Source organism: Delphinapterus leucas, chromosome 1 (assembly GCF_059928025.1).
Source record: "Delphinapterus leucas isolate spDelLeu-1000000601 "Yukka" chromosome 1, BTC_Dleu_Yukka2, whole genome shotgun sequence".
Classification (NCBI taxonomy): domain Eukaryota; kingdom Metazoa; phylum Chordata; class Mammalia; order Artiodactyla; family Monodontidae; genus Delphinapterus; species Delphinapterus leucas.
In genome coordinates, this window is record NC_143129.1 from 145,146,960 (window position 1) to 145,173,417 (window position 26,458).

Genomic DNA, 26,458 nt, shown 5'->3' on the forward strand with positions numbered 1-26,458 from the left:
TCCTCGTCTTGCCCCACCCTGCAGGCCGTCAGCAATTTCCCACAGGTGGAACCCTGCCTGCCTCCCCGGGGAAGCGCAGGAGGGTAGGTGAGTGGTTGTGATGGGCAGGGGGACTAGGAGAAGAGATTCAGGACTTCGAGCCTGAACTCGGGACAACCTTGATCGCTTAACGAGCAATTGGAGCTTGGGCAGGGCACTTCCTTCTGAGCCTTAAAGTCACTCGCTGTAAAAATAGCGATAGAAACGCCTAAACTAGCGCCTAAACTAGCTCAGCACCCGGCGTGCGGTGGGTACGCCGTAAATTTCCTTGCCTCTCCAGCCCTTCTCACGCGGAGCCTGAGCGTGGCCCTTGCACCACGCCGGCGCCGCACCGACCGCGCTGCACTGCACGCCTCCTCCCAAGCGCCCAAAGTGAGTTCCTTTCCTCGGAATGTCGCGTTTCGCCTCCTAGAAGCAGGGCCAGAGCGGCGGAGGTGTACCTTGCACCTTGCGCAGCACGTATTTATCAAATGCCCACTGAGTGTTAGGCACTGCTGAGCATCGGGTTTACACTGGTGAATAAAACAGATGTGCGATGTAGAGCGTACAGTTTAGTGGGAGATGCAGACAGAAAGCAAGTAAAGTAAATAAATAGCAGTTGCAACACACACACACACTTCATATGCCTTTTCCCCCAGTTATTTTTCTCTTCAGTATTTAACACTAACATAACATGTTTTCTATTTTGATCTTATTTAATCACGCTCTCACTGGAATATAAGATCCATGAGTGCAAGGGATTTTGTTTCTTCACTGCTGTGAAACCTGCTCCTAGACCAGTGCCTGGCACATAGCAAATATATGTTTAATGAATGAATACATAATAATGTGATGAATAAGCAAATAGGGTACCTTCTAGAGAATGAGAAGGGGGTGGTTCAGGGAGGGCTCTGAGGGCAGGTGACCTTGAAGCAAGGCCTGAGGGTGAGGAGTTTTTTCCAGGCAGAGGCAACAACATGTCAAGGCCTGGCTTCTTAGACTGAAAAGGTAGAGGCTGAGAGAAGGTGTGAACCTGGTCTTTAAAATTCATGACTGACGTGGCCAGCTTCTCTACTAATTTCCAAAATACTAGGGAGAGTGGGATTAGTAAAACATGGAGAAAGTAAATTTACGGCAAAGAAGGCTAAATAACCCTCACACTGTGCAGCAGTTTACAGTTAATAGGGCTCCTTCACTTACCTCACTTTATCTCTGAAATACCTTTTGGGAGTAAGAAGTCAGCATACAGAGGGAATCAGATCTCATTCACTCTTAATACAAACCTGGTACATAACATGCAAGAAAAATGGGTTGACCTGATGTGACACCAAGCTAGGCTGCAAGCTCTGTGAAGGTAGAGCCCCTGTTTTATTAACCTCTGCTGTATCCCAGCACCTAGCACTGTGCCTGGCTCCCAGACCTTATATGTAAACTGAGTACTCACCACTCACCTGAGCCTTCCATATGCCAGGCTTGTGCTTGGTGGTAGAATACAGAAAGAATAAGATACCTGCTTGCCCTCAAGGGGTTCTCAACCTGCTAAACCTTCCTGAAATCATAGAACCAGCAGTAGAACCAGGTTTTCTTTCCTCTAAAGAGCAGCCTTTCCTCTATAAGAGAAAGATTTATTGCACACAGAGGAGCTACCCTTCTAAAACCAATGAAAGTAAGTGGTAAGAGAATTTGGACAAGTTCTGATCAGAAAAACACTGGGCACCACACAAGGAGATTGGATTGTATCTTGTAGGCAGTGGGGAACTATTGAAGCTTGCTAAGCAGGGGACTGTTGTGATCAGAGCTGGTGGGAGGTGTGCTGATTGATGGTGTAGGGGGAGACTGGAAGCACATCGTTTGGGCCCATGGGAAGCTCCAGTGTAAATGGGTGTGGAAAGCAGGAAAAGTGGGAAAGATCTTAAAGGTTAGGGCTCCTGGGAAGTGATTGGTAACCAAGAAACAGGACTTCACTGTCTTCTAGTAGGTGTGGTGGTTTGCTCCTCTGCTTTTGCACAGACTTGGCGCACACCTTGATTCTAGCACTTTATGCACGAATGAAGCTACTGCCCTTGGGAAGCTCCAGGGTGCCCATAAAATTCCGTGGCAGTTTGGCAAGTTGGGTCCCTGTTGTGTGCCAGCCCAGTGCCAGGCACTGTGAATTGGAGATGAAGACACTCTCCTCCGCCCTCTAGAGCATGAAATCCGGGGAGAAAGAGCAGCCTGGAGTCTTAAGAGACCAGGTATGTGCACTAACTTTACCACTCCTGCTTCCTGGCCTCAGTTTTCTCCATTGTGAAATGAGGAAAAGCATGGCCTACTTATGTACAGCTGTCGAGAGGACTGAGTGAGGCAGTGCATCTATCTTATCCCGGTTCTTATCTGTTTCGTGGATGACTCCTCCAGGACAGAGATGAGTGTCAGTCACCTCTGTGTCCCAGCACCTCATTCAGCAGCCCCTGCCCAGTAAGTGTCTAAGAGGCAGGAATGAATAGGAGGAAATCAAAGACTGGAGCTTTTATTTTTTATTTATTTATATTTTTAAATTAATTTATTTACTTTTGGCTGCATTGGGTCTTCATTGCTGCACACAGACTTGCTGCGGCGAGTGGGGGCTACTCGTTGCTGCCGTGTGCAGGCTTCTCATTGAGGTGGCTTCTCTTGTTGCAGAGCACCAGCTCTAGGCGCATGGCCTTCAGTAGTTGTGGCACGCGGGCTCAGTAGTTGTGGCTCACGGGCTCTAGAGTGCAGACTCAGTAGTTGTGGTGCACAGGCTTAGTTGCTCTGCAGCATGTGGGATCTTCCCCAACCTGGGCTCGAACTCGTGTCCCCTGCGTTGGCAGGCGGCTTCTTAACCACTGCGCCACCAGGGAAGTCCAAGACTGGAGCTTTTGGAGGAGTGATATTTACATCAAATAATGCTCTGGGACATCAGACTTCCCCTAAGTTCTGTTCTCAGACAAGAGGGAGAGAAGACCCTCTTTTACTTTGATTTGCCTGTGGATTTTTAAAAAATATTTATTTATTTATTTGACTGCACCGGGTCTTAGTTGCAGCACGCGGGATCTTTATAGCTGCGTGTGGGATCTTCATTGCAGTGTGCAGGATCTTTAGTTGTGGCATGCGGGATCTTTTAGTTGCAGCATGCAGGATCTAGTTCCCTGACCAGGGATTGAATCTGGGCCCCCTGCATTGGGAGCACAGAGTCTTAACAGCTGGACCACCAGAGAAGTCCCTGCCTGTGGAATTTTCAATGAATAGTTTCCTTACAGGTGAGATGATCAAGTCTATTTCTATATAAACTGTACAGTTCCACATATGAAGACAGAGAACCTTGATAAATCCCAAACTGCCCTCACAGAAACATCTCAGAATAAATCATAACCATTTAAATTTTCCTCCCTGATCTTTCTTTCAGACAATGTTTACCTAATGGCCCTGAAACCAAGCTCCTTTCCTTCTTCCTTTCATATAACATCCATATTTTTAAATGTACACTGTGCTAGTTCATAAAAGGAATAAAAAACAGGTCTCTGCCCTCAAGGAGTTCACAGTCTCAAAAGAAGAGAAAACCACGTAAAGATGTAATTTCTGAACAGTGTGAAATGCTATAGGGTAGAGATTCATTCACTGGAGGAGCATTTACTGAGCACCTACGGTGACCAGGGCTGGACCAAGTGCAGTGAGTGCTGCAGGAAGCAGGAAGCCAAGCAGGCCTTCAGAGGCTCCAGCCTGTTCTCTTCCTCTACCCACTCATCCCTCCCTTGTTGTCAGTTACCCAGAGCTCCATCTCCAGACTCAGGTACCTAGACCTATTTAATCCAACTGGCAGCTGGATTTTGCCCTTGGATGTCCCACAGGCACTCAGTGTACCTCAAACTGAACTTAACCATTTCCCCCACTTCCTCTTTCCCCTAAAACTCAACTTCTCTTGGACCCACTATCCACCCATGGATCCAAGCCAGACACCTGGATGTCCCTTCAACCCCTCTATCCCCCTCACCTGCTCACCTCACATCCATCAGTCTCTGTGTCCTGTTAATTACTGCTTCAGGATTTCTCTAATTGACGGCTGTCCTCTCGTCCTCCCTGAAGCTCCCCTGATCCAGGTCCTCATTACCTCTCACCTGGACCATCATGACTTCCTCCTCCTCCTGTTTTCCTGTGATTGAAGAACAATATGTTCTGAGACCAGACAGAGCAGAGTTAAAGTCTCAGTGCCATCATTTGGGGACCTTTGTCACCCTGGGTAAGTTATTAAACCTCTCCAGACCCCAGTTTTCCCATCCATAAAATGACACCTCCAGGACTGGCCTTGTTGTAAAGATTAAATGAGATGCAGTAATTTGACAGGTGACTCACCAACAGTGGTGAGTGAAAGAAACCAGACACAGAAGAATGCATTCATATGATTCTGTTTAAAGGTAGAAACTAAGCAAACCTGATAAATAGTGGATAGGGTTGCAAATAAAGGTGTCACAACTAAGGAAAAACAAGGGAATGATTATATCAAAAGTCAGGGTGGGGCTTCCCTGGTGGCGCAGTGGTTGAGAGTCTGCCTGCCGATGCAGGTGACACGGGTTCGTGCCCCGGTCCGGGAGGATCCCACATGCCGCGGAGCGGCTGGGCCCGTGAGCCATGGCCACTGAGCCTGTGCGTCCGGAGCCTGTGCTCCGCAACGGGAGAGGCCACAACAGTGAGAGGCCCGTGTACCGCAAAAAAAAAAAAAAAAAAAAAAAAGTCAGGGTGGTGGTAATGGGGAGCGGGGGTGTGATCAGGGAGGAACACAAATGTATGGCTTCTGGGATGCCAGCAAGTTTCTTTTTACTTGAGTGAGTGGTGCTTACGAAAGGGTTATTTTATTTATTTTTATTTATAATTTATCTGTAATTTATTTTTATAACTTTTATAAATATTAAGTTGTACATAAATGTTGTACTTCATCATTTAAAATATTTTAAAAATTCAGTGAGATTTTCTATGTAATCTTAATCCAGCAGTCCTCAGAGCACACGAAGAGGTCAAGAAACCATGGTTGCCCGTTCCGATCGCTGTGCCCTGTCTCCCTCCCTCCCCCACCAGGCAGCAGATCCCAGGATTGATTCATCCCTGTCCCCAGTGCTCACACAGAGCTTGGCACCTGCAGGCCTCAGGGAGAATGAGCGGAATAGAGGTGACCAGAGTGTAACCACATGTTTTCCCTCTCCCAGGCTGGCAAGGGAGGAGGACCTGGGCCTACTCTGGGAAGAGCACCCAGTTGCCCACACCTCCTGCCTGACCAAGGCCCACTGACAATGGACAAGGGGGAGGAAGACGACGATGAGGAAGCCTGGCTGCAGCTTCGGCCGGTGGAGCCCTTGCCCTCCCAGTGCTGTGGCAGTGGCTGCTCACCCTGCGTGTTCGACCTCTACCAGCGAGACCTAGCAAGTTGGGAGGCAGCCCGAGCCAGCAAGGACAGGAGCCTGCTGAGTGGAGAAGAGACACAGGTGAGGGGGAGCAGCGTCCACCTGGCCTCAGCCCTATGCAGTGTACCTGCTCGCGGAAGCTTCCTTTGATTCTGTACAGCAGAGAGAAAAGAGTGAGCTTAATGGAAGCAGACTGACCCAGGTTCAAAGCCTGGCCTTGAGCTGGTGAATGGGGAATGGGGCAGGTGGCGAGGGGCGGTCCCAGGAGTGAATTGGGTGTGGGCATTTTACAGGAGAGGGAGATCTGTGAGTCGTGGCATTCAGAGAAGGCTTCCCGGAGGAGGTAGAGGTGGGGTGGAATATTAAGGACAGTGGCCTGAGACTTGGAAGACATGAATTTGAGTCCCTGCTCATGGTGTGACCTTGTACAAATAAGTCACTACCACTCAGGCCTCAGTTTCCCCACATATAAAATAAGGACATTGGATTAGATCATCCATTAGGTCCCATCAATTTCTAAATTGTGCAAATCTGGATTTTAGCAGGTTTGAAGGATGGGTAGGTCTTTCATACATTGGAGATGAGTATTCTGGATAGAGGGCACAGCTTGAGCAAATAAAGACTCACAGGTAGGAAACCGCAAGGTATTCTTGGGGGTACAGAGAAAAGTCTGGTGTCTGATGCCTGGGAGATAAAATGAGACTTGGGGCCCATCCACAGGGCCCTTGAGTGTCCAGTTAAGGACCTTGCACTTTATCCTGGGGCTGAGGGGAGCCATACAAGGCTTCAGAGCAGGGTGAGCTCAATGTAAAGTGTTCTGGCATTCTTAGAGCCTGAAAGGGAAGTAAGGTGGGACTACGCTATTACAGAGAAAACTTATTGGCCTTGATAGCCTCTCCTTGTGGGGAGGATGCCCATGGATGCTTGCATGTCTCTTGAGTCCCAGCTTCTAGCTGTTGAATCTTTTCCTGTTGCAGAGCTGTCCCTCCAAGCTGAGCCCAGAGACCTTCCTAGCCTTCTGCATCAGTGCCACGGACAGACTCACTAAGGACACCTACCTTGTCCGGTTTGCATTACCTGGGAACAGCCGGCTCGGCTTGCGGCCTGGCCAGCACCTCATCCTACGGTACACTCAGGTAGTGGGAGGACCCAGGCTTTGCAGCCCTGCTCTGCCATTTGCTAGCTGTGTGGTCTAGGGCAACTTGCTTAACCTTCCTTAAACCTCCATTTGTCATCTTCAGAATAAACATAGTAATACATGACTCAGAGGGCTCTTGGAATTGAACTAGATAATGCATTTTCATAATAAATAATAATAACAGTAACAGCAAACACTATTTTAGCACTTAGTATCCAAGGCACAGTTCTGTGTGCTCATATGTATAAGCTCATTCAGCCCTCACAAAATCCTGTGTGGTAGACACCATTGTCATGCCCCAGAGGAAACTGAAGTCAGAGAGGTTTAGTAACTTCCCCAAGATCACACAGTTAGGAAATGTTGGAGCCAGGATTTGAAAGCAAGCAGTGTGGCTCCAGAGCTTGTGGTATTAACCTCATATGATTAGCACCAGTTGATAGAGAAGACACTGTTGTTGAAAATAAGGGAGTTTCCCAGTATCACACAGCTAATAAGGATTCAAACCCAAACAGCCCGCCTCCTGAGTTACACCCTTCATTCCTCTGAACTTCCTTCTTCCTTCCAGCTTACTTTTGTACTCTTCTCCCACCTTGATCCCCACCTCCACCTACACAGGGACAGGACCCTTTGGGACCTCCAGATGGAGGTGACTGCCAGGCAGTTGACTCTCTGGGTCTGAAGCTCAGCAGAGAAATCTGAGCTGCAGACGTGGATCTGGGAATCATCCAGGTATATTGTTATGGATGGCATTTGGGAGCATGTGGGGCATGGAAAGAGGGAGGGAGGTAGGACCGAACCCTGGCAACTCCAGCATTTATGGTGTTGGCAAGAGGAGGCAGAGCCATCAAGGGAGATGGAAAGTCTAGCCAGTACTTGCCTCGCACTGACCCCTGGTGTTTGTGCCCAGCTTGTTCTGGCCTGTGGCCTGGCTGACGGTCCTTAAAGGTCACTGTTCCAGTGGACAAGAGGGGCCACAGAACAGGTCACAGCCCCAAGCAACCCTCCATCCATAAGTCAGGGATGCCCAGAACTACCTGCCTCTAGTCTGGCCCCTCTTTGTCACTCCAGTGACATTCCTAACACATGCAGCTGACCACATCCCTCCTCATTCAGCCCCCTTCTGGCACTCCACAGTGCCTCCCCAGTGACACTGTAACCCAAGGCCCCAGCCTCCTTGCCCAGCAAGTTCTTCTCCACACCCCCCCAACCACCCCCATACGTGCCCCTTGTTCCAGCCCCGAGGTCCACTCGCCAGTTCCTGGCTTGCCCTACATTATCCTACCTCTAAGCCTTTGCCCAGGCTGTTCCCTCTGCCTGGAATTACTTTACTTCCTGCCCATTGTTACCTGTTAGTGGCCTGCTTGTCCTTTAAGACCTTCTGAGCTCAAGGCCTTCTGAGGTTCCCTAGGTGAGAGTGCCTGTCACTTTTACCCCTGTCATAGCAAATGTCACAGTGCCCTTTGCATCCGAGCCATGCCATATGTTCTGTTTGTTATTTCCTTGTTTTTTCTGTAAGCATTTATTGAATATTTCTGCCCAACTTTTGATACATTGGGACAGGCCTTTTTAATCTTTGCATACCTCAAAGAAGAAAATTTTGTACATAGTAGGGCTCAAGAGAGGAGTGCTTAGGTGCTCCAGGGAAGCTCTGAGTAGTGGTAAGGAACCCAGACCTGGAGGCAGACACAGCTACAGATGAATTCTAGCTGTGTGACCTCAGGCAGGGAGAGGAGTGCTTAGGTGCTCCAGGGAAGCTCTGAGTAGTGGTAAGGAACCCAGACCTGGAGGCAGACACAGCTACAGATGAATTCTAGCTGTGTGACCTCAGGCAGGTGACATCCCTTCTCTAAGCCTTGGTTTCCTCATTTTGGTTATTGTTTGAAATAAATGAGATACTGCATATAGTATACTTGGTGCATCATAGGCATCTACTACAACATGGCTGCTCTTATTATTACTCACGATCGTGCTCCTGGCCCCCTTGTTGATAACACTGGAGGGGATTCATGCATGGGGTCAGGCTTTGGACTAGGGCACCCTTGAGGATCCTTTCACTTCTGTTGCTCCTGGCATGCGGTCGTGTTTGATAAATGTTAAACGCTTGTTAAATATAGTTATTTTTATCTTGATCATTCTGTGGTCGAGGAGAGGTCAAGAAAAACCCCAGTGATGTCCTAAAATAGCTCACATCATCAGTGTACTTTTTTTTTTTTAATTTATTTTGGCTGCGTTGGGTCTTCATTGCTGTGCGCGGGCTTTCTCTAGTTGCAGTGAGCGGGGGCTACTCTTTGTTGCGGTGCGCGGGCTGCTCATTGCGGTGGCTTCTCTTGTTGTGGAGCACGGGATCTAGGCGCGCGGGCTTCAGTAGTTGTGGCTCGCGGGCTCCAGAGCACAGGCTCAGTAGCTGTGGTGCACTGGCTTAGTTGCTCCGTGGCATGCGGGATCTTCCCAGACCAGGGCTTGAACCCGTGTCCCCTGCGTTGGCAGGTGGATTCTTAACCACTGCGCCACCAGGGAAGCCCATCAGTGTACTTTTTGAAGCACTTTTTCATCTGTGACCCCTGTGGAGCTACACAGCAGGGGCATAGACAGTTGTCCCCATTTTACAGAAGGGGCAGCTGAGGGTTTAAATGACCTGCCCAGGGTCTCACAGCCAGCATGTGGCAGTGGGGGGAGCCCAGTGCTCTTTCTTCTGCTCCATCTTGCCTGCCCCTCAATGAGGACCACTGGGGATGACTGGGTCCCCACCTTCACTTTCACCAGCCTGGCACAGATTCGGTACTCTGAGGGTTTGTTGAATAACTGGCTGACTGCCTGACTGAGTGCTTCTCTTTCCCAGAGGGATAGTAGATGGCTTAGAAATTCAGAGAGCCTATACGCCCATCAGCCCTGCCAACGCAAAAGGATACTTTGAAGTTTTAATCAAGGTGAGCCAACTCACACGGATGCTCTAAGAGGCTGTGGACTGGACCTCCATTTGCCAGCTTGGTCAGGGTGGGGCACTGCCCTCTGACATGGGAAAAGCCAGCGCTCACATGGGAGGAGGCTGGCTTGAGGGAAGAGCAAGGACAATGAAAGAGACCTTTTCTCATCTCCTCCTCTCCTGGGGAAAGGAGGCTACTGGTCCACCAACAGAGGGCATGTTCCTGATAGATTTTATGGAAAACAGGCTTGGACTGAGAAAAGTAAAGCTGTTCCTCCTCACCTTCTTCCCTATTGATGAAGTGTAAGCACTGAGCCGGGAAAAGGGGAACCAAGTCATGTTCACCTACTGTGTGCTGGGCACGGGTGTCCAGGGAGAGTCAGACACGGTGCCCGCCCTCAGACAGGGGCCAGACTGGGACAGTACAAGGTGGTAGATGCTGTGACAGGAGGCCCAACCCAACTCAGGGCAGCTGGGGCTGCAGGGAAGGTGAGCTGGGCTTCCCAGAGGAAGCTGTGTGTCTGAGCTGTATGTTTAAGCTCAGGAGTGGGAAGGAAGCTCTGAGTGCTGTATCAGCACGTACAGTGGCAAAGGAGGCATGATTTGGGGAACTGTTAGTCATTTGTCCTGGAACACTTTTGTAGGCAAAAGATGGGACATGGAGGACCTTGGGGGCCAAAGTAACCTGAAATCATCTCGCAGGTGGGTTGGCAGGGGTCGGGGCATTTGAGTTGGGCCTTGAGGGAGGAATACAAGTTAGCAGTGGCATTCCAGGGGGATGGATAACCGAAGGCAGGGAGGGGTGAAATAGAGCAGGGTCTTCTGGGAACTGTACCCAATCTGAGTGGCGGGAGGAGAGTTGCTTGTAGGGGCAGCTGAGATGGGTGGAGAAATTGGCAGAGATGAGATGAACAAAGTGGGCTGGATGCAAAATATCCCAGAGACGCAAGGAATAGGCAACAAATGTATAAGACGTCATGAAGGTCCAATTATGTGCAAAAACAATTAGGTTGAACTACGTGAAATTACTGACATGCTAACATTTTCGACTCACAGAAACAGCAGTTTCATATGGGTCAGCCTAATACATAGCTCTAGATCATTTCCCAAACGGAATCCTAGGGGACACCTATATTTAGGAATAGTTTTCACATCCTTTGTCTTGTAGGACAGGAATTATCCCCATTTCACTGATGAGCAAACTGAGGCCCCAGGAGGGCCTGAGGCTCCCCAGGTAGTAAGAAGTACAGCTGGAAGTTGAGCCCTGGCCTTCTGACTCCAGGTCCCCAGCACCGTCTCTGGCTCCCAACCATCCCCGCCTGCCTTCAGAGCTGGAGTATTTATTCCCTCACACATAAGCTTGGATGGGATCCCTTTTCCACGCAACTGTTTGTCTGGGAGATTCCACAAATCCTCTCCAAATGGCCTGCTTCCCCAAGCTGCTTGTCTGGGTGTGTTGCTATTGAAAGGATAAGCCTGGAAACAGTTCTTCAGGGCAGCTGGATTTCTCCCAGCTGCAAGGCTGATTTTCTCCTTCGTTTACCGGAAAGCCTCTCTTTAGAGAGATGCTTAATTATCCCTAAGCCGCTGGCTGGGAAGATCTGGAAATGTCTTTGCAAATTGGGAAGGCAGGCGGGTTTTGTAAGGTTTACCCTCCCATGTAGATGGAAAGGAGGAGCTCTCATTTCTCTGGCACCTTCTGGGCACCAGGTACTGCTTCTAGCTCTTTATTTTAATTATCTCGTTTCAACCTCATAATCACCCTGCAGAGTAGATCATATTCTCCCCACTTTACAGATGAAGAAACTGAAGCCCAGAGAGATGATGTCATTGTCCCAAGGTCCCTGGGGTAATATGATCTCAAGTGGAAGAACAAGTTCAGTGTCAGTTCTGTTTAACAAGTGTGTATTGAGCATTTACTCTGTGCCAGGCTCCGTGTGGGTGCCAGAGTCACAGAAAAATCCTTCTTCTCCTTGAGTGCTATCTGTGCCATAGGGCCCCTAAGGCCACCCCTGGGGCTGTGCCTCCCCGAGACTGGGGCCACAAAACAAGGTGTGCGCTGAAATATAGCCTCCAGCAACTTAGGAGAAAAACTGTAGCCTCCTCCCCAGACCTCTTCAGGTAAGTGGAAGACTTCCCTTGCTTTATGCATGTGGTGCCCAAGGAAGGCAGGGATGGTACCAGAAGTGGCTGTGGGTGCTCAAAAGCATGTCTGGTGACCAAAGCCCAGTCTCTCCTTCAAGCCTGGTTATAATTTCTCCAGACACCCTTCCTGGGCTGTCTTACCCCTGACCATACCACACCTGATGCCCAGAATTCTCTCTGCCCTCCTTCCCGCATCCCCAGTGAGTTTGAGTCTACCCAGTCTTCAAGGTCCAGCTTAGCTTTCCCCTCCAGGAAGCTGTCCTCGATCCCACTCCATTGGAAGTGACTGCACCTCCTCAGGGCTCTCCTAGCACTTCATCCTTCTTACGGGGGGTTAGGTGGTCTCTACCTTTTATATGTCTGAGACTTAGGTCCCTCTTAGATTGTGAGCTCCTTAAAGGGAGGGCCTGAATCTGGGTTCATTCATTCATTCAGATGTTTAAGTCCTTTCCATGACTCAGGCACTGGCTGCCTCCATGGAGCTTAAGGTCCAGCTGTCTCCCCTGCAGCCCCAGCCTGGTGCCTGACAGGGTCAGGGCAGTGTGCACTTCCCCCATGGAGGAATCCCCTCCACAATCTTCACTTTTTTCATCCAGCCAGAAGACAGTGCAGGGATATGCAGAGATTGCAAATGAGGCGGACTCCAGCCCATAAATATATTTGGTCTTGGCCTGCACAGTGTTTTAAAATTTTGAATTAATTGCCAGCATTTCAAAAATGGGAAAATTTTCACAAAAATATGGATTTCCTACCCCTCTTAGAGAGTCAGAAGATCTGGCATCGCTGGCCCCACGGACTGTGTACTGGAATTTGCAGAGTGGTTTCCTCCTTTAGAAAGAGTATTCACTCACCAATTTACTGTAGTCCCCACCACTCACTCTTGTCTCCCTGATGCTGAGACTGTTAGTTGCCATCAATCATCTCATACCCAGTTCTTCAGTCAGTTATGTTACCCACATGGCCATTGTAGTTATTTGGTTTGAGACCTCTGTAGTTAAGGCCGTAGGTCTTATGGATTCTCATCCCAGTCTTACCATTTACCTTCTGTGTAAGCTTCTTGGCCTCACCTGAAAACGGGGAACGACAGTACCAACTTCATGGATAATTAGGATTAAATGACACAACACGTGTAAAGCACTGGGAGTGCAGGAAGGGCTCCACTTTCGAGGCTAATGTGGTTTGTATTGGCAACATGTGCCTGTCTTAATGAGGTCTCCCTTCGTTTCCTCCCAGTGCTACCAGACAGGGCTGATGTCCCAGTATGTGGAGTCCTGGAAAGCAGGAGACACGGCTTTCTGGCGAGGACCTTTCGGAGGCTTCTTCTATAAACCAAACCAGGTCAGTGCCCGCACTAAGTCCTCAGGAGACCCCTCCCAGCTTAGCTTCCAGGAATGTGGTTCTCATGTTTCAGGCCATAGAATCTCACTGTGCCATTCTTCTTCAGCCCAAACCTAATCCCAAGAGTATCCTTGGGGTTGGACATGGGAGGAGGTGGGAATAGGCGCTAAGAAACAAAACTGCCTGCCCATGTTCCAGAACCATCCTTGCCTGCCCATTGCAATTCAGACTATGAGCTAGGTATTTAGGGTCCTTATGCCATCTGACTCTCAGATATCTTTCCAGTTTCACGTTCCATTTACAAGACTATGAGACCACTCCCTAAATACACCCTGTGGCTCACTGCTTGGGAACCCCCTGCTTCCCAACCCAAAGGCTCTTCCCCTCATCTTCACGGCATGTTCACATCCTCCCCTGACATTCCCAGGAAGAATCAGTAATTTCTCATCGGTTGGTGCATATCTGGAAAGCAGTTTGACAGTATGCACTGGGAGTCTTAGGAATCTTCACACCCTTGACCCAGTGCTTCCACTTCTGAAGTCTGTCCTATGGAAAGAATCCAAAATGCTGCCTCTTGCACATGTTCATTGCGGCTTTATCTATAATAGCAAGAAGTTGGAGACAACTGAACATCCAACAACAGAACAGTTAAGTACACTGGGTTACAGATACGTGATAGACTATTATCTTGGATTTTAAAATTATGTTTATAAATGATGTTAATGCTTAAGCTGTAAGATCAAGTGACAAACACTAGGTAAACTGAATATACAATGTTAGGAAACTAAGTTAAATTGCACAGAAAAAATATATATATTTTTAAAGAATTCCTTTTCTTTCTTCCTTCCTTCCTTCCTTCCTTCCTTCCTTCCTTCCTTCCTTCCTTCCTTCCTTCCCTCCCTCCCTCCCTCCCTCCCTCCCTCCCTCCCTCCCTCCTTCCTTCCTTCCTTCCTTCCTTCCTTCCTTCCTCACCGCATGGCATGCAGGATCTTAGTTCCCCAACCAGGGATTGAACCCAGGCCCCCTGCGGTGGAAGTGCAGAGTCTTAACCACTGGACCACCAGGGAAGTCCCCAGAAAAAATATTTTTTTAAAAAAAGCAATAAAATGTTAGCAGCTCTGGGTAGTGGAATTATGGGTGATTTTTATTTTCTTCATTATGTTTTCCAAATTATCCATAATGAGTACCTGTTACCTTTATAATTAGGAAAACAAAGTAAAACAAAAACAAATGGAAAAGAACAAATCATTTTTCCTCTCCATTCTTTTTTTTTTAATTGAAGTACAGTTGATTTACAATGTTGTGTTAGTTTCAAGTGTACAGCAAAGTGATTCAGTTATACATGCATATATATGTGTGCATATATATGTATATATACACACACACACACACACACACACACACACACACACTCATATACATCTATTCTTTTTCAGATTCTTTTCCCTTATAGGTTATTACAAAGTATTGAGTATAGTTCCCTGTGCTATACAGCAGGTCCTTGTTGGTTATCTGTTTTATATATGGTAGTGTATATATGTTAATCCCAAACTCCTAATTTATCCCTCCTCTCCCTTCCCCTTTGGTAACCATAAGTTTGTTTTCTATGTCTGTGGGTCCATTCTTTTTGTTTAATTTAAAAATAGCTTTTATTGGTATTTTCCTTACTACAAATGCAGTGCCTGTTCATTACCAAAAAAAATTCAGCAGATATAAAGAAGCTAAAAGAGACTTCCCTGGTGGTCCAGTGGTTAAGACTCTTCACTTCCACTGGCAGGGGGCACGGGTTCGATCCCTGGTCGGGGATGTTCCGCGTGCTTCCTGGTACAGGCAAAAAAATTTTTTTAAATAAAGAAGCTAAAAGAAGAAATAAAGAATACCTGCAGGCCATCTTCCTGGACATACCTTGGCACACCTTCCTACCTTGGCATCCACAGACCCCACTGGAAAGCCCTGCACTTCCTGTCTGGGAGGGTGTAGGGCCCAGCCATGAGGGAAAAGACATGGTGTGTCACACATGAGCACTTGGCTGCTGAAACTGTGGCTAAGGCTTGGCTCTGCTCCTGTGAGGATGCTGGGATGCAGCCCAGTCTTGCCACTCTGCAGCCATCTTCAATGCAGATGGATCACGTTAGCCCTGAGACATTCCACAGACTTATCATAGGTATTCACCCAGGGCCAGGCCAGTGCTGGACCCTGGGGGCTCAGAGATGGGTCAGATGAGTCCTGTCCTCCAGAAGCTCACAGTCTGATGGGGAGACAGGCCCACAAATAAATGACAACAACACAGTGTGACAAGTGTGAAGAGGGATGCACAGAGGGCTGTGGGAACACAGGAAGGACCCCTCACCTGCCCCTGGCTCAGAGAGGGCTCCCCAGAGGAGAGCCTGGGCAGTGATGGGAGAAAGGGGGAGCATGGCACACCCCGTGACTGGGAGGCTGGGAGAGCATGAACACAGGACAGGATGATGGGCTAGCAGTAGGGCTCAGTGAGGGAAGGAATCTAATTGTATTAAGCCCCATGCTCCATACCAGGCACTTGATTATTTTTTTAATTTTATTTTAGAATTTATTTTATTTTATGTATTTGGTTTTTTTGGCTGCATTCGGTCTTTGTTGCTGCACGTGGGCTTTCTCTCTAGTTGCGGTGAGCGGGGGCTACTCTTCGTTGCACTGTGGTGGCTTCTCTTGTTGTGGAGCATGGGCTCTGGGTGCGCGGGCTTCAGTAGTTGCGGCATGAGGGCTCAGTAGTTGCAGCTCGTGGGCTCTAGAGCACAGGCTCAGTAGTTGTGGCACACGGGCTTAGTTGCTCCGCGACATGTGGGATCCTCCTGGACCAGGGATCGAACCTGTGTCCCCTGCACTGGAAGGCAGATTCTTAACCACTGCACCACCAGGGAAGTCCCATACCAGGCACTTTATGTCATCTCTTTAATCCTCATGACAGTTCTGAGATAGGTGCTATTCTGGGGAGGTGCTGTTATTTTCTTACCAGTGAAGAAACCAAGGCTCAGAGAGGTGAGAGAACGTGCCCAGATCGCGTGACTGGGGGTTTTCCTGCAGATCTGCCAGACTCCTGATAGTCCAGGAAGCATTCCATGCAGTAGTGTGGTGTGCAGTGGCTGTCACTAAAGCTGGTGAACACTCAGACTGCGCACAGAGGCCTAATCTCTAGAAGGATGTCGGTGAATACCTCACTGTGCGGGTCAGGCACTAACCTTCTAGGCACTGATCTTAAAGAGGCCTAGAGCCAGGAAACAGGTTTGGTGATGGGGAGCTGATGGAACAGGTGCCTCTTGGGAGCTCACTTTGATTGCCTGGCTCTCTGTGCCAGGCACTGAGGTATAGTATCTCATTTAGTCCAGAGATGAGCAGGCTCAGGGTCCAAGCCAGGGGCCTCCGACCTCTGCAGGGTTGCCCCGAGGCAGAGGAAGCAGCCCGGAGGGCAGGGCTGGGATGGCAGTGGGAGAGCAAAGCTTTGGTGGGAACAGGTGTCAGCTCAGTGTCAGGTGGGAAGCCTTCCCTGGCAAGGGGAGTCGGTCTGTAATGGAGCAGACTTCCTTGGGAGGCAGTGGACTGCCTATCAGCAGAAGTATGTAAGCAGAGTCCCGAGGGGATGCTTTAGAAGGCAGCCAAGCCACTTGCAGGATGACTGCACCATCATGTTCCCTTTCAGCCTCCAGATTCCATGATTTCTGTTCCATAGTCCTCATAAGCTGTAGCCTTTCACAGGCAAGGATGGTTTTCTGGAGGAGGTAGAGAGGCGAACTCAGATGGGTGGGACACCCAGGAAGGGCAGTGCCATCCAGTTCAGACAAGCCCAAGAAAAGCCCCCGTACTGGATGGCTGGGGTCAGACCCCTTCCCAGCCCACCCCTGTCATATACCGTCCTGTTCCCTAGTATGGTGAGCTCCTCATGCTGGCTGCTGGCACTGGCCTGGCCCCCATGGTGCCCATCCTGCAGAGCATCACAGACAACGCAGAGGATGAGACCTTCATCACCCTGGTCGGCTGCTTCAAGACCTTTGAGGGCATCTACCTGAAAACCTTCCTCCGGGAGCAGGCTCGTTTCTGGAATGTCCGCACCTTCTTTGTACTCAGCCAGGTGAGGCCAGGGGGATGATTTCCTTCCCTGATTGAGACTCTGCTGTCCCCTGCACCCATCTTGAGGACATGCTGTGGGCTCTCTGCCCTGTGCCGTAATAGTCATCCCTGCCACTGGTGGAACCCCCAGTGTGTGCCTGGCAAGGAAGGCAGGTGTTGCCGTGTTCATTATGCAGATGAGGCAACTGACGCTCAGAGGTGAAGGCACCAGCTGGTGTCGTGCTGCCAGACAGGGTGAAGCCAGGATACGAACCCGAGACTGTCTGCTTCCAGAGCGCCAGCTCTCACCCACCATGGTTTGCTGCCTGCCATCCACCCTCTGGCATCCTCTGTTGTATGGGCGGGGGGCCTGGTTGTAGAATCAGTGGGCCAGGCACAGACGTCCTCTGGCTGTGATAGCTCCTTGAGGCAGGGACCACGTGTCTGGATCACCACGCTTTCAATGCTTTGCACAGCACCAGGCATGGAGTAGGCACTCACCCGGGCAATGGCTGGTGGAGTAAACCGGGTCCAGTTCACTGCATTTGTTAGGGTCTTTTCCACATCACTTTGTTCCCACCTGGGAACAAAGCTGCTTTCAAATCCTCCAAGTTACAGCCACTCTAGCTGGAAGCAGCTTTGCCTCCTGAGCCCTCTTCCCTCTGGTTCCCCATCCCCTCCATTCATTCAAGCCACCCCTCTGGGCCCTCCCCACAGGGCCGCAGCGTGGAGGGCTGTCTTGCCCCTTACCTCAAGCCAGGCCCTCAGCTATCTTTGTTCACCCTCAACTATCTTTCTTCCCTCTGGTTCCCCATCCCCTCCATTCATTCAAGCCACCCCTCTGGGCCCTCCCTACAGGGCTGCAGCATGGAGGTCTGTCTTGCGCCTTACCTCAAGCCAGGCCCTCAGCTATCTTTGTTCACTGGCCTTCGCCTAGTCTGTAGCTTTATTTCTCTTTCCTGCACGCCCTGGGTTGAGGTTCCCTGCTGGTGCCTCCCCTCCATTCTCTTGGTCAGGGTCAGCCTCATTACCCTGTACTTTGGAGCACCCTCGTCATCAGTTTCCTCTTGAGACAGCTTTAGAGTGTCCCTAAAGACTTACATGATCCTCGACATTGTGGCTGGGTGGGGGAGGGTATCAGGAAACCAGAGGTCCTGAGGTCTCCGGGGCCAGAGTCCACAGGCCTGTGCACGGGGCAGAATGTTCTGTGGCGTGAACACCGAGAGGGTCGTGCTTGGTGAACATTAGCAGCGACAGCAGTGCCCAAGGTCAGGGATGAAGCAGAGGGCTAAGGTACAGCCGAGGGGAGAGGGACGAGGGAAGGGCCACTCCTGCCGGGAGCACGTTCAGCCCTGCCTAAGAGCTGGTCGGGGAAGGTGGCAGGAAGGCAGGCACCTGGCAGAATTGCCTGGCGGTTGGCCAGCCTTCCTTTCCCCCACCACGTGCCAGGTGCCAGGGATTTAAAAATGAAAATGGGACGTCCCTGGCGGTCCAGTGGTTAAGATTCTGTGCTTCCACTGCAGGGGACGGGGGTTCAATGCCTGGTCAGGGAACTAAGATCCCACATGCCACACAGGGCGGCCAAAAAAAATTTTTTTAATAAATAAAAATAAAAATGAAGATGACCTCTTACTGCCCTCCAGGTGCTCATCTATATATGTGGAGACAGCCACGGAGATGGCTGACAAGGGCTCCCCTTCATCGAGCACTTTCTCTGTGCCTAACACTGTTCTGAGCACTTCGTGTACTCACTCATTTAATCCCCCCCACCATCTTAGGAGGCTTTTACTGCCATCATGGCCTTTTAATAGATGTGGGACCTGAGACACAGAGAGGCCAAGAACCTTGCCCAAGGTAACACAGCAAGTTGGTGGCGAGGCCATGCTCTTATTGCTTGTCAGTGTAAGACAGCACAGGGATAGGTGCTGTGGAGGGTGTTCAGGGTGCTGGGGGCAAGCAGAGAGGGCTTCACAGAGGAGATGGCATTGGAGCCCGGGCTTGAGGGCAGAGTTAAAGTTCACCAGCAATAGGGGACCTTCTACCCTGGGCCGGGGCTTTGATGAGGCCAGTGCCCTGGGGTTGGGCAGGCGAGTGGGCTGGCTGTCAATAGCTGGGGAAGGTGAGGGATGGTGGAGCGAGAGGTGCCTCCTGCCTGTCCATGCTTCCTCCACTCCGGGTGCTGCCTGGGCCATAGCGACAGCATCATCAAGGATCTCCCTGCTCCAGCCACTCCTTGATGATTTGTCCTTCATCCTGCAGCCGGGAGGGCAGCTCTGACCACATCACTGCCCTGCTTCCTGTCCTTCCCTAGCTCCCCACCGCTCTCAAGGCTATGTGCCAGCCCTCCATGGTCTCGCCTTCCGGCCCACTCCGGCTGCATGCTGCGTTCTGGTGTCACTGGTCTGCCTGTGGTCGCAAGTGCTCTGCGCTTTTCTGGCTCCTGGGTCTTTGCTCATATGGTTCCCCCTGCCAGGCACACTTTTTCCCACTTCTTCACCTAACGCCCACTCATCCCTCGCATCTCTCTGCCAAGGTGTAATTCCATCCTGGGAACTTTCCCTGAGCCTCCAGGCTGGTGTAGATGTTTCTGCTGTCACGGCCCAGGCTCTGCTTCCTAGCACCCACCCCACTGCATCATCATTGTTTATGGGTCCCCTCCCCACTTGAGCAGCAACCAGACCCCATGCATCTCTGGGTGCACAGTCAAGGTCAGCTGCACTGAACCTAACTGGCCTAGGGGGATCGGGCATTGGGAAGGAGGGGCAAGGCCAACGGGCCCTACTCGTTCCTGCCCTCGAGGGCCCGTTGGGCAGGTCAGAGCGCGAAGGGCACGCAAGAAGATGCAGAGCATCAGAGAGTGTCCCCTGTCAGCAGCACAGCACTGTCCTCAGAGGCCCTCGGGGTCTGATGAGCTCTGTGAGTGCGCCTGAGATTTGAGGCCTGCATTCATGGAGCCTCTCTCAGCGCTTCCCCATCCGCTGTGCTCATCTCAGTAGCTCAGAGAGGTCATGGCTCCTCACCAGAAAATGGTGGCAAAGCTTGGATTCCAACCCCAACCCCTCTCTCTCCATCCTGTCTCGCTGCTTGGCCCCAGGAACCAGAAGTTCATCTCAATAGGGTCTGCAGAGGTGATAGTCCTGTTCTGTTGCGGGTTCTGTTTTGTTTTGGACGCTGGTTACATGATTTCTTCTCTTTGTTAAAATTCTCCAAACTATATAAACTTAACGATTTTTATACATATGTTATACTCCAATAAAATGTTTACTTAAAAGATATTCTTCCAAGTAGTGGAGATTTTCTTTTGTGGCCCTGAGAATGAAAGCCACAAGCTAAGTCTAGAGGGGCAGAAAGAGAAGGAGCCTGGGGCATTGCACACCCCCAGAATACTACCTCTAGCCTTTTCATGTGAGAGAAATAAACCCTTCTCTTGGTTAGGGCACTGCAGCCCGGGATCTCTGATACACACAGCCAGATGGGGCCAGGAACCCTGTCTGTTTAGGGCAGCTGCCGTATCCCCATTGCCTAGCACCGGGCCAGGCACAGAGTCACTCAGTAAACATTTGTTAACTCAACAAGCTAATTGAAATCTTAAATGAACAAAAGTTATGCTCCGAGCGTGATGGTGATGGATAACCTTGGAAAGATGCTAGGAGACCCACAGTCATGGTGAGAAAACATTCCCCCCAGAGTGACAGGTGCAGTGGCCCCAGGTTCTGGTCCTGCTGCTGCCCCTGTGTCATTGTGTGCCCTGAGAGGCATCCCTCCTCCCTGTGCGTCAGCTGTTGTGGAGGATAACTACCTACCCACAGGCTTCTGTGAGGGTGATTTGAGTCCCAGTGTGAGGAAGTGCCTGGCCCGTGGTGGGGTTGGGTGAAGGTTGGCTTCCCACCCCCTCTGCCTCAGTGTCCTTGTTGGCCAGAGAGGAGCTGACCATGTGAACTCTGAGGACCCCCAGTAGTCACCCCCACTGTTTCTCATCCTCCCAGGAGAACTCCCTAGAGCAGCTTCCCTGGAGTTACCGGGACAAGACCCACTTTGGCCGCCTGGGCCAGGACCTGATTGAAGAGCTGGTCGGCTCCTGTCGGAGAAAGCCGTTTGCATTGGTCTGTGGCTCAGCTGAGTTTACCAAGGACGTGGCCGGGTACTTGCTGAGCGCAGGCCTGGCCGAGGACTCCTACTTCCTCTTCTAGGCCTGGCCTCCCTTCTAAAGCTCAGGCCAGGGGCCTGGCACTGGGATGCAGGAAGGGACACAGACTGGAATCCAAAGACATGAATGGAAGACTGCTGCTAACTCTCCAGGTGACCTGGGACAAATGTCTTTACCTCGGCACACCTCCGTTTCTCATCCACCCCGCGCGGTTCCTGACTCCCTCAAGCAGGCATCCTACTGGGAGGAGGGAGATGGAGCTGTAGGAACCTTGGGGAGGAGAGTATCGGGCCGGGAGTCAGGGAGGACTCCCTGGAGGGAGCCAGGTCCTGGCTGGGTAGGAGTTGGCAGGAGAAGGACTAGCAGGGGCTTTCCTGGTCCCTCAGCTTCAAGGGTTTGAGAGGGGCTCCCACTGGGCCCTGCCCTGTAATGCCTGTGCCAAAGCCTGCTTTCCCTGGAGAGGTGTGTCTCTTGTGACCTCAGGGCTGGCTCAGATGAGGTGCTCACTGGTTAGGGAATGACCATAACGGAGGCTAGAGGAGGCACTTGCTGTATGTACCTCCAGTGCCGTGAGCCTGACACAACGAAGGTCGTGGGTTCTGCGACCTGAGCATGTCTCAGAACAAGGTGGGGCCCTAGATTACCTTTATTTTGGCACCAGGTCTTTTGTGCTGCAAAAGGCTTCACTCTCAGTCTCCTTTTCCTGGCTCAAGAGCCCAGCCCAGAGTCCTTTCCCCAGCAAAAGAGCCGTGAAAGCAAATGCCCCTCCCTCCTGCAGGCAGCCAGCTCAGCCATGCCTTCAGCTGCAGCGCCCTGGTGATGGTTGCTATGGAGATCTAAAGATAGAGCAGGAGTCCGGAGACCTGGGTCCTTCTCCCTGCTCTGCCCACTGAGCTGCTGCTGTTTCTGAGGCACCACCCCCCTCCAGACCCCACCCCCTCCATCCTTCATGGGGCATGTCCTCCGCAGGGAACTTAGCAATCCTGGACAGCACACCGCAGTTCATGAGTTCTGCTTTCTGTAGCCTGGGCTCCAGTATGCTGCACCAGCTCAGGCTGGCTACAGGCAGTCCCAGAGTTGGAATATTAAGCCGTGGAATCTCAGAATCAAAGAACCATAGAATCGTAGAGTTGGAATTTTGCAGTCATAGAATCACAGCCCTCATCATATCAGAGGTTAAAGCTCAGGACTCCAAAAAGCATCCCATCTACCAGACTCATTGTATCAATGGGGAAACCAAGGCCCAGCTAGGCCACGTGACCTGCCCAAGGTAAAACAGCTCATGGCAAGGCCAGTGTGAGAAGCCAGGTCTCTAATGTCAGCTCTGTCCTCAGAGTTCTGTACCAGTGATTTTTAAACTGGGCTCTGCAGGACACTACAGTTCCTGGCATGACAGCAGTGAAGGAATGGCCAGGTGGGATCTCCAGGCCCCCTTCCGACCAGAACAGTTTTGTTTTTATCCCATTTATATCGTGGAGCTTGGAGTCATTTTCATTTGTGAAACAGGGTTTTCCTGCACTGCCCAAAAAGTTGCAACAAATCTCCGTGCTGTGCCATGTTCAATAAATAATTATGGCAAGCAGTTGGGGGATGGTGCCAAAGGTTTGAAACCAAGTTTCACAGACAGAATTCCATGGTCAAATAGATGTGGGGAATACTGCATGTGGCCTTCACCAGGAATCACGTGCACACGAGCATATTAAAGGCTCTGAAAAGTCCAGTGGTGAAGAAACGTTTTCCATTTTGTTTAACCCAGAGTTTCCTAAGCTTATTTAATTAGAGAACACTTTGAGACCAGCATTCCATGGACTACTTCAGGAAATGCTGGTCTGTTGCAAAGCCTCTTTTCAGCATAGCATAATCAGTAGGTAGGCCCTTCCCTGAGAGGCAGAGGTCCCGAGCAGGAACTGTGATTTCATTCGGCCTCTCCTGTGACTTGAGCAAGGCACTTTCTTTCTCAGGGCCTCTGAATCTATGCATCTTCCTCCACCCTTTCTCCTCCCTCAGTACGTCCTATTGATTATACTCACAAATACTCCTGGAGGGCCTCTTAGGAGCCAGACTCTTAGGCACTGAGGGAAGAACAATGAACAAGGTGGGTACGGTTCTGGGAAGCTCCATTGGGGAGCTTATAGTCCAACAAGGAAGGCAGAAATTACAGTTGTAATTCTAAAGGGATGAGTGTGCTAAAAAGGGAAGTATGGAGCGCTAGGAGAATGGATGGCAATGCTCTAGCCTGGCCTAGGGGAGGCCAGGACGCACCACTGCACTGAGGGTAGAGGCCTCTCACTCATAGTTAGGGGTGGTAGGTGGTCCCCACTTAGGGAGTGAGGGGCCTGGGGCAGCTCTTGTATGTCTGTCTTTTCCCGTTTTAGATATTTGATGTTTAGCTGTTACTATCCAGTGGTAACCAACAGCCCCTCTTACCCTAGAATGTATCACCCTCCCCTTCCCCTCACTCCGTGTGGGATCTGTGCGGTCTAGATGCTGGTGGGGTTCCGTATGGGACATTGGTGAAGACCCAGCCACGCCCTGGGTGCCAAGATGCCAAAGGGCTCATACCGTCCGGAAACTTGAGAGCTCATGGCTGGGTCCTGTGCCTCGAAAGATGATAAATGAGTCCAAGAAGGGGACTAGGTGGAGTGTGTGAGCATGAACCTCTTTGAATCAGGGTGAGCTGGCCCATTCCTCCCATCTCTCCTGGTGATGCTGTCAGGGTGTTGGTGGCAAAATCAGTGGTTGCCTTGGTTCCGCCCTCATCACGTTTTGCCTGCGGCATGCCCACCCTCAGCCCCCAGCCTCCGGCCTCTCCCCTACACCCCCTTTCGCACTGTGGCCAGACCCATTTTTTTAAATGGTAGTGATACCACTGTGTTGGCCAAAAAGTTCATACGGGCTTTTCCGTAAGATGTTATGGAAAACCGGGAACGAGCTTTGTGGCCAACCCAATACTTAACATGAGATCTAAGTGTAGGATAGCTGTTGAGTGTTGCAGCTCTCCAGAGCTTATTCAGACTGCTTCTTCTAACACGCAGATCTGAGCCTATCACTCCCTGGCTTAAATCCTTCAGTGGCTCCCTGCTGCCCTCAGGGTACAGCATCGTGGCTCTGCTTACCTCTCCAGGCTCATTTTGTCTTACTACCCCTCCCCTCAACTCTTATGTTCCAAGCACGTTCTCTTGCGTCCTTCAGTCCCTTCACATCTGCTGCTCCCTCTGCCTGGGCCAGCCTTCCACCCTCCCGTCTTCCACTCGCCTAAGCCTCCTTGTCTTTAGAGGACTTAGCTTAGTGTCATTGCCTCTCGGAAGCCTTGCCTGCCTCTATACTCCAGGCTGGATTACTGAGCAGAGTCTTGCGCGTTCTTCTGTTGCTGCACCCATCAAGCGGTCTCTTATGCGTGTGAGCACATCAGGGGTCGTCCCTGTTCATTGTGTCCCCAGCGTGGAAGGGTGCTCAGTACATCCTGGATGTCAAACACCTGAATGATAAACAGCGAACATTTCATGGAGTCCTTTACAGGTTGCAAAAGGCTTTTCACCTACATTGAAGCATGCAGTCGTCACCAAAATGCACGCTATTTTATTACCCCAATTTACTGATCAGGAAACTAAGCTTCTGAGACATTAAACAATTCTCCAAGGTCACGCAGGGGCACGTGCTGCAATTGTTATAAAGGCTGTATGTGACACGAGGGTGCACCAGGAGACGCGTTTAAAGACTTTCACTGCTGTACTGTTTGAAACCGCAAAGAATGGAAACTACCTATATGTTCATCGGTAAGAAAATGGAGAAATGCACTGTTCTCTGTAGACTCACAGTGGAATACCATACAACAGTTAAAGTGAGTAAACTAGATTTACATGTATCAACATAGACTAAATCCTAAAAACATAATGATTGAGTGAAAACCAAATTGTAAAGGGAAAGGTACAGTAAGATAGCCATAGCTGGAAAGTTTAAAAACACAAAATAATACCAAATGCTCGGGAAGGAGATTCCCCAACTTCAAGGATAGTGGTGACCTCTGACAGAGAGAAGGGAGGGGGATGGGATGGGATGAGGGCTTTTATCTGTGTCACTTTACTATGTAAATATTTGAAATGAATACAGCAAAGTATGATCATCTGGTAAATCTGGGTGATGGGTTCACCGTTGTCTGCTTTATTAATGTTCTATCTTTTTCTGTGTTTGAAATAGTTCCATAATTAGAGATTTGTTAAAATAAGGTTAAATATTCCTGGTCAAAGTACTTCAGAAACTAGAGACTTGAAAACATTCATTCCTTCTCTCCCACCTCAGGATAGGCTGTGCCCTTTTATGCCTCCAAGCTTTTCAGTCTTTCATTTGAAACTACAGCGAGTACCTACCGTGCGCCCTCATTAGTCACAACAGTCAATGGTATAAACCGTGCCCAGCACCCATAGCTACATGCTGTTCCCTCTGCTTGTCCCTCTTCTTTTCCTCGTAAACTCAAACCAGAGTGACTTTCCAGACACCACAGTTTTGGACTTTTTGTTTTGTTTTATTGTGTTTTGTTTTCGTTTTTTAAGTGAGGCAGACCTAGGTTCAAATCTCTTAGTGATTCTGTAGGTATACAGGGCAAGTAACTTGGCCTCTCTGGGCTTCAGTTTACTTACTCATCTATAAAGTGGAGATGGTACCACCATCTCCCAGGACTGTGTGAGGATGAGGGAAACGTATGTGATGCCCAAGCACAGTACCTGGCCCGGAGCGCGTGTGAGAACCAGCCCCCTTCCTCTCCTCTCCCTGGAGGCCCTCCCCAGCAGTGCCTGGTTCATGCTGGTCTCTGGACGACAGCACTCGTTCTCAAACTTTTCACTGTCAAGAACTCCCTTTTTTGGACTTCCCTGGTGGTGCAGGGGTTAAGAATCCTCCTGCCAATGCAGGGGACATGGGTTTGAGCCCTGGTCCGGGAAGATCCCACGTGCCGCAGAGCAGCTAAGCCCGTGCGCCACAACTACTGAGCCTGCGCTCTAGAGCCCGCGAGCCACAAATACCGAAGCCCACGTGCCTGGAGCCCGTGCTCTACAACAAGAGAAGCCACCGCAATGAGAAGCTCATGCACCGCAACGAAGAGCAGCCCCCGCTCGCCGCAACTAGAGAAAGCCCGCGTGCAGCAACGAAGACCCAACGCAGCCAAATAAATAAATTTATTTAAAAAAAAAAAGAACTCCCTTTTTTATTATTTTCCCCATGCTTTGGAAGATTTTGATCCCAAATTGCATGTATTAAGTCATTATTAATTTATT

General features: G+C 50.2%; 1 protein-coding gene across 6 annotated transcripts; it reads left to right on the forward strand.

The window, feature by feature from the left end:
* The first annotated feature begins 11 nt into the window (after positions 1–11).
* CYB5R5 (cytochrome b5 reductase 5 (putative)) lies at positions 12–26,458 on the forward strand. 6 transcript variants are annotated; one of them, XM_022575755.3, is made up of 8 exons: positions 325–411; positions 2,029–2,252; positions 5,220–5,495; positions 6,392–6,540; positions 9,392–9,479; positions 12,854–12,958; positions 16,860–17,063; positions 21,028–26,457. In XM_022575755.3, the coding sequence occupies exons 2-8, from the start codon at positions 2,208–2,210 to the stop codon at positions 21,229–21,231; spliced, it is 1,071 nt and encodes a 356-aa protein (XP_022431463.1). In that variant the 5' UTR covers positions 325–411; positions 2,029–2,207; the 3' UTR covers positions 21,232–26,457. The 6 variants fall into 6 exon arrangements, with proteins under 6 accessions (XP_022431469.1, XP_022431466.1, XP_022431463.1 ...); XM_022575761.3 differs by lacking the exons at positions 325–411; positions 2,029–2,252 and adding an exon at positions 12–83; XM_022575758.3 differs by lacking the exon at positions 2,029–2,252 and having other exon boundaries at positions 317–411.